Source organism: Schistosoma mansoni, chromosome W (genome assembly GCF_000237925.1).
Source record: "Schistosoma mansoni strain Puerto Rico chromosome W, complete genome".
NCBI classification, from domain to species: domain Eukaryota; kingdom Metazoa; phylum Platyhelminthes; class Trematoda; order Strigeidida; family Schistosomatidae; genus Schistosoma; species Schistosoma mansoni.
In genome coordinates, this window is record NC_031502.1 from 36,640,889 (window position 1) to 36,654,404 (window position 13,516).

The window sequence follows — 13,516 nt, forward strand, 5'->3', positions numbered from 1 at the left end:
GGTAAACAAATAATGATGGTAAGAAAAGTATTCTGGCGCCATTTTAAATGAAAAACTTATATAAATGATAATAGAAAATGAATAAAAAAAACCGAAAAGTTACTGAATACTTCATTTTTGTTCAATGCTTCGAATTGACTTCATGATTTCAACTATGAGAATGAAATAATATACTGAGTAACCTAAAGTTAAAAAGATTATACAGGTCTTTAAACAGAGATTTAAAAGAATAGAGATGTATTTCATCTTAATATGATACTCTTTACCAGTTTGGGTCCATAACCTTACCACCGGCGACCGAACTCAGGCTACTTGAGTTTTGAGACAAACACTTAAGCTTTAGACCACTGGATGATTGTCCAGTGTTGTACATGTCTAACTTAAAGACTGAAGGTCCTCAGTTCGACCCCTGAAAGGAGGGCATGGATGGATACTGTTGGGGGTGAGGTTTTGTGTTAAGACGAAACATGTGTCCAGTACTTCCTGCTTCTGAATAGTGATCTTACTAAGATCAGTCCGTGATATGGCCTATGAATAATTTGAAAAATGGTTATCAGTGGAATTATAAAATTTGAAATATATGATCACCTGATCTAAATTCTATTGCGAATGATCTTTTAAAATAAGTACTGTGTCACTGAAGAAATTCATTATATTTTGTAAAATGGTTGTGGTGCTTAATAAAAACAGGACAACGTATTTTAATTGAATTAACTTACTACTTCCTTTCAACAGAAATTAGAACAAATAAAATTCGGTCTGATATTTATTTTTTCATTAGATGTTACTTATACTTTTCCTACTCAATGTTAGATCTATTAATATCTCAATGTGTTTTTAGTGCATCACAAAATTCACTACAAATTCTATCCCTGAGAGTTACTTGGCTTATTGCTAGAATAGTAGCCTACCTATCAGTCAGCATTGTCCAGAGACCTATTAAGCAATAAAATCTCTTCCCTATACACTGAAACCATTCATTTCAATTCTGTTATAGAAGAAACTTTTTAATTTTTGTCTTCTCATAGTTATTATTGGGAACTCGGTTGTAAAATAACTATTAAACTTGGTAAAAATGCTTACTTTAATAATAATAAATAATGCTGCGATAAATAAAATGAAAATTCTGAACAAATTTTACCGCAATATTTGGATTGTGATTGGTAGTGGAATCCCGGAAACGCGTCTATCCATAGAAATCTCAGGGGTTAATCCATCAGACCTTGCTGCTCACCCTCGATTTAGATTGCCTATGGCGTTTTTATCCTCATTAAGAATTGAAGGACTTATATCGGTTTGCCATTCAGGTTGATTGCAAACAGAAGGTAACTGAAGTGTGACTGAAGGCCTGTTGAAATGTTCCATAAAGTGTTTTGTCCATCGGTTCAATCACCTGGAATGATAGTGAATAGTAGTCCCGTGTCTTTCCCAGATAGTTTCAGTAACAGCCTGATTTTTAATACTCGTTTCTTTGATAAGTCTGAACAGTTGTCTACTGTTAACTATCGCTGCTGCTTTTCCCTTCTCTTCTGTTTTCGCCACTCAAGACGGCTCAATGTTATAACGTAAGCTTTTCATCAGCCCATGTTTAAGCTGCCTCTGCGGCATCTACTAGTGATATAGGCACCGCTGAAATTCATTGATTTTTCCTAACCTTTTGGTCTTAGTCACTGGTAAATATCACAGCTGTTTGCACAGCTTTTTGAATATCATACAAAACTGTATTGGGGTGGATATCGTCTTCAAGATTGACAAATTCCTCCTCTAGTTGTTCCTAAAAAAGATTCTCAACTTTTTAGTCAATGAGTTAAACTCTAAGGGGTTTTTCTTGCTATGGTCTTTCTACGTCCGTTAAGATGCAGACAAATACGTGCTCGAACTAAAGTCTGATCCGAGTCTGAACATGAGTTCCAAAATGAGTGATGGTCTTCAGTTGAGCTCCTTCAACGATGGCTAATGACAATATGATCTATTTGAGCCCAATGATTTTGTCGATTATGGAAGTCACCATGTTAGACGATGTTTTTACTTATGTTTAAAGTTGGTGACTTCCAGAAATAGATGGTTACCTGAACATTCTAAATTCCAGAGTCCCAGCTAATAAAGCCTGTTGGCCTTTCTGACACAAGGTTCTGAGATTAAATCTTCAATATGTATGATTTAGAGCGCGGTTTGGGTATACAAGTAATAACATTTCGCAAACTTAAATCATTAGCGTTGGTGGCGCATGGTGACTAAGATATACAGAGAGGATTTATCTTGGAGATGAAAGAATTATTATGATGTGAGGGAAGGATTTCATGGTTGACAAGATAAGCTCATGTGCTGATAGAAGTTTTAAAGCAGTTGTCACTTCCCGGATTCCCACACAATAGGAGTATATTTCTTCTTGAGGAACTTGATGAAGAAGTCGAATTTATGATGGTCTTAGTGATCTAGGAGTTTGACAGCAGAGCCTTAGGGACAAATGCTTGAGGCCGGCTGTGCACTTTTTATGTGAACTTTTTGATCTGTTAGACTCGCAGTTCAAAAGGCCCTGCCGTTGGAGATGGAAATCTGTTGATAAAGGTAAGATATTTTCGGGTTGACCTTTTCCAATCCCTTTCTTCTGTTGTCAGAAGGCACCATCGCTGCAGGTGCTGGTAGTCCAGGAGTAAAACCTTACCGCTGTCACACCTTTCAGCAGTCAGCAGTAGGACTTTGCTATTGGACCTCAAGCTGTTTCTTTTAGTCTTACCGTTCTCTAGCCAACCTGCTTGGCATGATAGGACACAAAGGAACATATGTTCCAGACAATATGGCTCAATGAGTCACCACGTGGGGTAAGCCTGACTTTTACTTTAAGGTGGCAGGAACGGTCGAGAAACTAGGAGTAGTTACCGTAGGAAGAGGACCTGGTGTATATCACCTGGTGAAATACTCTTAGTTTTAGATGAGGTGGAATCTGTCATTGTGAATAATGTCCGTTTTGAACTTGTCTCAGTTGGAGAACTGTTGAATGACTGTATTACCGTTAGTTTGTAACTCCTTAATGATTTTTACTAGCGGTGAAGCAGAAGATTGAAATCAAAGTTGTCATAACTATTGGCAATCATAATAAAATCCTGTTACTCGATTACGATTCACAGTTACACCTTTAATTCAATTTTAGTAAAATCAAGGAATCATATAGTAGTCATTAGTGAGTGACTATATTTTTAAAGTCACGTTCTTCCACTTAAATCAATCTTGTCACTAGTATATACAAAGTTATTCATAAACGTAAGATATATTTTTAAGAAAAAAGTATATCGTCATATTATCGTTTTTTTCCTTAGTTACTGGATTACATGAGATCTTCCAGCAGAAATATTGATTTACATTTTGTGTGTGCGTTCTTAAAAACAATTTAAAAGATAACACTAAAAGCTTATGATGTCATTGGATTATTCTATGAAAAGTTATAAAAGACAATGACTACTGATCTAAAATTATCATATTATTACTTTGCCTGGTAGCTAAAAGACTAATGTTCTTTTTAACTGCATTCAACACTGATAAAGAGTGTACTAATCGTTTAAATTTCGCTAAAAATTGATTTTATGTTTGTAGAGTATGTGGTAGTTCTCAATCGTAAAAGTAACAATGATGGAAGCTGTATATAACAAGACAAATGTAAAAATCAAAATTTTCCTTAATAAAGCAGTTATACTATCTTTCAACTGATTACTGTAATCATCCATTCAGCTTTATCTCTTCAGTTCTACTTCGCTTATAATAAATCATTTATGTAAGATAGTAAGCTAATAGGCTAATATCAACATTTTCCATTATTTCAGTAATTCAAATAAAAGTATTTAAATAGTGCACATAAATTTTGTTTATAAAATATACAGAAAAAGTTCTTAAAGAAATGGGCGCCAATAAATCTGACATATCAGCAGTATATATATATAATTTCATCGAATAAGAGAATAGTATTTGAAATAACTGATGAATCATTTCAAGACTAAATTATATATTTCACGTAACGGATGTAGAATTACTCATTAGTAGTAATCTATGTATTGTTTATTTTTCTCAAAAAAAAGAAAGTTAAATGAAAGGTGATTTTATCTATAACTCAAAACAGGAAAGGTTACAAGAAAAAAAAGAGGTTTTTGAAGACTAATACTGTTAGATAAGGTACTTTTGATAATACCGTCTGAATATAATAGTTTTTTTTTTCAAAAAAGGTAACCTATAACCAGTAAATTTTAGATATTGTATTTCATCATGTATGGATTCACTTCATCAAATCACGAAATACATTCCAAGTTAGAAAATAATAATTTTCTTTTTAGTTGTCATTGAAACTTCCCCCTTATTCATTTATTTATTCCATTGATGGTTATGGAACTAAATGAAACAATACGATTCATTATCAGTAGTATAATTTATAGTATAAAGTTGACGTTTTTGGCTACAAAATACAGCTTTTTGTATTTAATTTTCTCTTGGATAATTGGACAAATACTTCACAACAAGCGAATGATACCATTAACAAACAGTAGACTCGAATCAAACTGTATTTTACATTATCAATATTATTGGAGACTATTCAGAACTTTTCGCTTTAATGATTGTTCTAGATCATTTACAAAAAGAAACTGAAATGACCTACTATTTTGAGGTAAATAATCTGAAATATCAACCTCATTAATAATAAACTTTAAAATAATAGCTTATCTTACCTACTGATTTTCTCCAGGATTACCAATATCACCAATAAAACGTTTCTAATAAAATTTAAGACAGTAATATACTTCCATACTGACGAATTTAAATATTACCAAATCATACTGTGTTTGTCATTAATGGGTTTGTAGCGAAAACTTTCTTCATATATAAACTATCTTGAAGTCGCTCTTTCTCCTATGATAAAGCGATTAAAAGGTAACTAGTGAAATAAGAAATAACAATATTTTTTAAAATCTCCAAACTTAAAGGCAACCAAATCTATCAAACCTTTTGGAAAATAGTCCTAAAATTATTTAGTCGCTTTTAACTTAAATGAAAAAAAGTAAAATAATATGAGTATGGCCGTTTACAATCAACTTGGTTATGTGACTCACAAAAACCATTTAACAGTATGTACAAGTATCGTTGTTTGAACTTAAGTATTACATCCGTAAGATAACTTCCCCTTGTTTGTGAGATTTTTCTACTTACTAATTTACGATTTTACCGGTTTGATAGCTGATGGCTACTACGTCGAAAAATAAATAAAAATAAGTGACTTTTAAAGGCCACCAGTTTTAGGTTGACTTATTTGAACGATATAAAGAGGACTTCAGTTTAAACAAAGATGGATGGTAGCTGGTAGTGGAGTCCAAGACACACGTTTCGTCACATTTGGGACTCGTCAGCCGGATGTGCCTGAGTACCGAAGTCGGTTTCCACTCTGGGACACGAAGTCAGTATTATTCGCTCCAAATGTCATCACGTTATCCACTTAGCTACTGAGTCCTGATAGACATTAGCTTGTGCAATGGGGTGATTCAATCGGAAGGTTCAAACAAATAGTCAAAATTCAATCCAAGCTTCTATTTAGAACGAAACGCGCGTGCTGGATTCCACTGCTAACCACCATCTATTTTTGTTTGTAATACCTGTGACTGAAGGCAATATCGAGGCAATCAGCATAGGATACACATATACCAATAAGAGGCTGATCAATTGCAGTCCTAAACACCAATGGGAAGATTCAAACAAACAATACAAAATGAATTAGAATTTCAGTTTTCTGAAATCATCTGCTTAGATTTTAAGTATAACTGGTTTGATTATCGTCACAAAATTTGTACAATTTGATTGAGTAGCATTTTAATTAATTAATTATTATATGAATATATAATTACTGTATCATGTTAATCAAATTTCACACTGACTGAATTTTCCTCCTTTGATTCTGTCATATTATCTTCCTCTCCTCAAAATGGGTTCCACTGAAAGTTTTGAAGTGAGTGCACATTACCTTCGTCTCTTGAATATGTAACATCTAAGGAGTATAAATTCATTTAGTGTTGTTTGTTTGAATCTACCCATTGATGTACTAAATGAATTTAAACAATACTAAGTGAATTTAAACTTCACACCATTGCACAAGCAAGTGGCTATCAGGACTCAGTGGCCGAGTGGATAACGCGATGGCGTTTGAAGCGAACGGCACTAAGTTCGAGTTCCGGAGTGAACATCAACTCTGAGATGCAGGTACATCCAGCTGACGAGTACCAAATAGGACGTAACGCATGTCCTGGATTCCACTGCTAGCCACTATCCATCTTTCCTTACAATCTAAGGAGTATGTTGATTCAAGTATCCGGTATCTTTTTGTGGTACTCCTTATCTTCTGATCAACATTACTGAACGTTAAAAATGAGTGAATATAATTTATCATGAATCTATAAGATACTTTATTGTTAACATGTTTATATAAATTAAAAATAACTCAGTATTTAGGACTAGTAACATGATTATTGAATAAATAAACACCATTTAATAGTGCACTAGAGGTACTTGTAATATAATCAAAAACAGGATGAATATTTATAAGCTGATCACTAATAAAATGAATGCTTATAGAATAACCACTAGTAACATTAGCATTTGTAACATCCACACTAACAGAACAAATATTTGACCAATGAGGCTCTTGACAAGGCTTACTTCAAATGAATGTGCTATCAGAAGCAGTTATCAAATGTCACTCAATAATATAATCATTAGCATTAGGTAACATATAATTACAACAGTAACTGAAACAGTTTTTAAATATAGCATTAAAAGACTTAACTTATCTAGGGAATCGAACATAGATAGGATGTATTAAAAAGTTGAAGGGAATTTCATAGGTGTACGGATCGCTTATCAGTGGATACTGACACCTCAGTATTTGTGTACCCTGAAAAATAAACTTTAAAATCGCAGCATACTGTAGTTTCAGTAATTGATGAACTGAGTATGATATCTAATGAGCATACGGGATAAATCGCATGGAATAGGTGATATAGTAGCCTGATAATTAGATACATTCGATAGTTTCTTCCTTCAGGGTTACCACTGTATTTCATAACATCTGAGATTTCATAGTATGCTGAATTAGAGTCTAGATGTGACTTGAAAATGTTGAAATTTATTGAGATTGCTCTGGGTGAGATAACCTAATTGGACTGAACACTATTGAGAGAAACCTCTGCCATCTCCCCAATTAATATCTTCCGTGATGTTTCGTATGGCTCCTTTGGTACTACAAAATGTATTGGTGCTCCGCTGGTTTTACTGACCCGAAGTTTTTGTCTCAAATGATGTGGCTTTTACACTATTTAATTTGGTGAGGAATATAAGCGAGTATTTGAGTTATTAGGAAACAACAAACCATACAACAACAAAACTTGTTATTAACTGAAATTTCATTGAATTTTGGGATTTTCTTAAACGTTATTCTCTTATCCTGTAGTCCATCAGGATGATTTTCCACGACGTTTTCTTAAACAGAAACGAATGATAGTCATCTTTTATTAAGAAGGGTTTGATAAGGTTGGTTGTATTATTTGAGAAGTAAGTATCTTATGTTTTAAAACAATGTGTAATTCGAATAAAACCATTCTCTATTAGTTTATTTGTCAAGTTTAATTTTTTAGGAAGAATAATTCTGGGTCGACAAATAACATTGACGATCTCCACTTGTATATACTTAAGTAAACCGACAGATATATTCAATAAACACCCAAACTTCATTTATAAACTTGAAATGCTCTCTTTTTTATCTTAATAAAACGAAATGTAATCGAAACTCAAATTAATTAAACTCAGTCAGAACGAGAAAAGTAGGAATGTTACTTTTATAACAGGTTTTCAATAACATGAATTGTTGTTTTAAGAGGTAAATTCCTCACGATTATAGTACCCGATCCCTATGACTCGTTCGCAAAAAGATTTATTTATTACACGTTAAATAATACATTTGTTATCATGATTCTGTTTCACATATCTTGCATCTATGGGCATAATGAAGTCTGGCGCACATATATCTGGTGCCCCCTTGTATCAATATTTATGTGTTTAAAATAAAAATAAATTTAGCGCTAAGTACTATGCCCAATACAAGCCACTAATCTAAATGCTTCATTAAATGATTTGTTTTATTGTCTGAAAATGTTTTGGTATCCACTAATTAGTTAGATAATATATAGTTATCTTCATGATATTTATTTATTATTTAATTTATTTATTTAATTTAGAGGAATCTACTTCCTTAGAACTACCATTACTACTACTATTATTATTATCATTGTACCTGGTTGTTAATATTAGCTGATATGAGAGTAAAATTTAATGTAATATATATCCCTAACTATCTAAAGTATGAGTGAATAGTGTTATTCTAAGTAATCACATTTCATTTATCAGTAGTATAATCAAACATGTTTCTATATTGATGCGTTTAAAGTTCATCTAAGATTATTGTAGTAGGTGGGAGAGATTATTGTTTTTCCTTGTTTATTTGTTTTTATATTGGATGATGTATTTATTCGCTTTTTCTATGGTAAGAAAGTTATGGAAAATGAAATAAAAAGGGGAAATTGGTTTTTAGTTTCTTTTCTGTTTACATTTATTTTTATATGAATTTTTATTTATTAATTATAGTCAACTAGTCTTATCATTAATTATCATCATCAATTACTTTGTCTCATTATTCTGACTGGGCACTAAACGGAACGCTTTGGTCTAAGATTGATTCGACTATCATAAATTATCAAATAAATATTTTGAGATAATAAAGTCTTAACCATTAAAATAGGTTAATTAATAAATATAGTATGGTTTGTGTTACTTATATCCACATAAGTAGTATATGGTGATGGTCAGATAACGAATGTATTTCAGTAGAGGATCAATAAGGAAAGAACAGGAACGAAGCGCAATCAGTATGAAAATGCATGAATAATAATAATCGGAGACAATGAACTGATATTTGGAGAAGGAACGGTCAAGATTGAGACAATTGATTGATAGTTTGCAAATTAAGTTGTCATTCCATGGTGAACGGTTGCTCAAACTTCGTGGATCGGTTGAGGTTAGACATTATCACTGTTGGATGCCGGCTCAGCGGTCTATCGGTTAAGTGCTCGCGAATAAATACCGATGACAAGACCGCATAATTTTAACCTAAATGTACTTTGAATTATTTCTTTGGAAAAATAATAAATTTTGCTCATATTTAATGCTTCTGAAACTAAGAGACAATTTACCCAGTCAACTAAATTGGTTAAAAGTATTCATGGGAAAGTTTTTACGAAGATGTAATGTAACTTAATAAATAGTTGCTATACCCATTGTTAAAGTATTATAGATGCTTTGACGAACAATTGAAATTGTGCATTCTGTTTCCTGAAAAACAATATTTACACTTTACTTAGTTTTATTTGTTCATAGAGGGTTAATATTGTGTATGAAATTGTCAGTAACATTGATGTGAACAAAATCTAGATTTTACTTCATAAACAAGTAAATTTTTTTCACTGTTGGAAGTAACATTTTCAAAACAAGATTTATTCTACAAATATATTCACCCCATCTTGCACCAGTTATCAGTTTCAAGAATGATGCAATTTTAAGTATTTATTCTGTTAACAATATGAAATCCACCATTTCCCTAATGAGCGATATAGGCTAATTAAACAATTTGTATGAGATCATGAACCAATCGATGCTAGACTACCATTGAAAACCTGGAGGCTCTGGAGGGCTTTTCGTTCTAGTATGGGACCCCTCAGGAGCGCGCATCCTTCATCATACACACTAGATTCCAGCCCAGAAATTTCGGTCTTGCGTGTGAACGCTTAACCTCTAGATCATTTAGCCATCATCTAACATTGTTAATTTCTAACTCTTACCAGTCCATGATATTGCGCTACCGTCGTCCATTGTCTTCAGTGAGTAACTAACTCACACCAGACACGCTTGAACTTCACTGGTCACTGCTTCTCATCAGAACTCTTGGAAATCCATTTTGAAGCTAATCTATAGTGAACACATGATAATTATCAGTATACGTTTATGAAGTCCCATGTTAGGACGAAACGGCCGTCTAGTACTTCCTGGTTTTCATTGGTGGTCTAACATCGATCGGTTCGTGATCTCAATTAAAACAAAACATTCTGCACAACCCTATGCCAACAACTTACATATTTGTGCAATCTAATGAACATTTAAATACAACATTTGATAAGTACAGGTTCTGAATAAAAAGTCATTCTAAACACTTGTTCATTCAAAAATATCTTTTGTTCTGATATATTGAATGAGGACTTTTAAATTGAAATTATCAAGAGTCAATATCTTTCTTTTTCTTAAAGATTTTCGTTATCTTTTTAAATTTCTCATTTTCTCTACTACAGGTAAGCAATAAAAAAATTGCTAAACGTTATAAACGTTTACAGAGATTGCTCAATGCACAGTTAAAACAACAACAACAACAGAAAAGTGAAACTAATCAACAAAGTGTTCGACGTAACAAACAAAATTACATTAAACAAAGATCACGTCGTTTAGCTCAATATCAACGTCGTCATAATCGTGCAAGTCAAGATCGTTATTATTATAGTGATTTAGATTCAACAAATGAAATAGTTGAAGATCATGATATAAATGAAGATATTTCATCACATCGTAAAATAACACATAATTCATATGATAATAATAGAGAAAATCATCATTCACAACACCAACACCAACAATATCGATATGATATAACAAAATCTTATCATTCAAATGTATTACAAACAAATAATCATCATTATTTAGATACAACATGTCAAAGACGTGAATTAATAATTAATTTTGATGCTGTTGGTTGGGCTGGTTGGGTTATTGCACCACAAGCATATAATGCACGTTATTGTTTAGGTCAATGTCCATTTCCATTATCAACTCATTATAATACAACTAATCATGCTGTACTTCTTCAATTAGTACATTTATTAGATGTAGCTAGAATTTCTGGTCCGTGTTGTGTACCACATCAATTATCATCACAATCATTATTATATCATAGTCAAAATGGAGATGTTGTATTAAGAGTTTATGAAGATATGGTTGTAGAAAGTTGTGCTTGTCGTTAATATAAAAAAAGAATACTACATTACTATTACTATACCAAACGTCATTATATACATATATATTTGACGACGACGACAAATATCCTTAACTCCAATTACAAATAATAATATCATTTCTATTTTAAAAAACGATTCATAAAACTCATTATTCATTGTAATGCATTAAAACAATAATAATAATCAACATTGTTCAATGATAAATATGAATATTTTTATTCATTTAACTTTGTTTTATGAATTTTCTTTTCTAAATAATAAACAATCAATTTTTGATCTGTTCTATGTTTGTTTGTTTGTTTTTCTTTATTATATATAAAATAAAATAAGCATACAATATTGTATAACAAGTTCATATTTGCCTTATTATTTGTTTTAATGTATACTAACTAATATATATGACCTTGACAATTGTTTTAAAAAAACAAACAAAATACATTTGGTATATAAGGAATATGATTATAATTTATTAAACTATTTATTACTTTACTTTATATATATAACACTTTGTACAATTTCTTAAAAAATATGAATAACATATTCAATCCATTTGATAGCTATGGTATATGTATACTATATTAAAATATATCTATTCTATATATTTTATTATTTAAAGGTATTTTATCATAATAATTCTATGTTTATTAATTAATTCATACAAATCAAGATAGTTCTTATATATGCTGTGAGTTGATATCACACAAGAGACTTGGTTGAACTCCACTGGTCACTGCTTCACACTAGAACTCCAGGAAGCACCTATTGAAGCCAGCCACTAGTGAGCATATGATTATTATCAGAAGGGGTTTTTGTGGAGACTTTAGTAATTATATTATTGAATTCATGAGTCAAGTGAAGCTAGTCCACCATGGGAAACCTGGAAGCACTGGACGGCCGTTTCGTCCTATTGTGGGGCTCAGTGGTCTAGAGGTTAAACGCTCGCGCACGAGACCAAAGATCTTGAGTTCAAATCTCGCGAGGCCGGATAGTGGATGCGCACTGCTGAGGAGTCTCACAATAGGATGAAACGGTCGTCTTATGCTTCCAGGTTTTCTATGGTAGTCTAGCTTCCATTGACTCTTGATTTCAACTTTATTATTATTGAAATCTCCACGAAAAACCCCTTTTGATAAAAGATTTAGTGTTCTATAGACAAGATAATAATACATCATTTGACTATCTACTAGTAGAAAAATACGTAATGTTTTTTTATAAGCTGTCCATCTTTATATCTCTACGTACAGATTAATTCACTTGTCAAGTCGTGGTCTACAATCGGTGTTTATAATTATTTTTTATTATTTTTAATTATGACAGGTCTTTAGTATCGTCAGTTCATAATAATGAACTATCTAGCAACCTCATATAGTTCTTAAGTTTATAGTTCATACGAATCGGTCTGCCGTTTTTTCCATCATTATCAGTCAACTTTACTCATTAAAACAGAGGAGTCAACATGTAATTTTATAATTGAATTCATGAGTCAATTGAAGCTAGATTACCATGGAAAATGTGGAAGCGAAATTAATATAATAAGTGTATTCTATGAATTAAACTAAAATTAATTCACCATAATTGAAATTTATTTCTTAATATAAGTTTGAATTTACTTCAATTAATTTAGTTGTAAAGCATAACTTCCAATGTCTAAAAGATCTTTATATTTTCACTGTTTTATGCTTATTACCCTGAAAATGTTTCAATGATTATAAAAGAAATTTTAATAGTTGAAATCATGAGTCAATGGAAGCTAGACTACCATGGAAAACCTTGAAGCATTGGACGGCCGTTTCGTCCTATTGTGTGACTTCTCAGAAGTGCACATCCACGATCCTGCCTCACGAGATTCGAACCCAGGACCTAACGGTCTCAAGCTTCAATTGACTGATGATTTATAACTACTAAAATTACCATAATATCCACAAAACCATCTTTTGATTGTAAAAAAGTTGAATAAATTGATTCGTACAGAGATAATATACTTAATAGTTAGTAATGATATCTTCTTAACTTTTCAATATACAATGTTATTAAAATCATTTTAAACTTGCAATGTTTATATCATAATGGACTATTAAGATCAAAATGTTAATATTTTTACTTTCGAGATGATGGAGAAGATGATGATGTCGTTCAGAAGGACGATGAAAGCTCCACGACCAAACCATCCAGCTCAGAGAACAAACCAACATCAAAATTTTTTACTTTCATCCTTCTTAGCGGTATTTATTTCTAGATTAAATCTATTTATTTGATTAATTATTCGTAGAGTTTGTAGTATTGTAACAGTTGGTTTCAGGAGTCAATCTAAACTAGAACATCATTAAAAACCTGGAAGCACTAGACAGCCGTTTCGTCATAGTATGAAACTCCTAGGC

At 31.9% G+C, this 13,516-nt stretch overlaps 1 protein-coding gene across 1 annotated transcript in view; it reads left to right on the forward strand.

Moving 5' to 3' along the window:
* The window catches only part of Smp_146790 (putative tgf-beta family), a gene marked incomplete at both ends in the record, with an annotated part of 22,333 nt that extends 11,189 nt beyond the window's left edge, over positions 1 to 11,144 (forward strand). Inside the window, 2 exon segments of the mRNA XM_018789553.1 lie at positions 10,422 to 10,429; positions 10,434 to 11,144. Of these exon segments, the coding sequence (XP_018654985.1) occupies positions 10,422 to 10,429; positions 10,434 to 11,144 (719 nt within the window).
* Between the last annotated feature and the right edge of the window lie 2,372 nt (positions 11,145 to 13,516).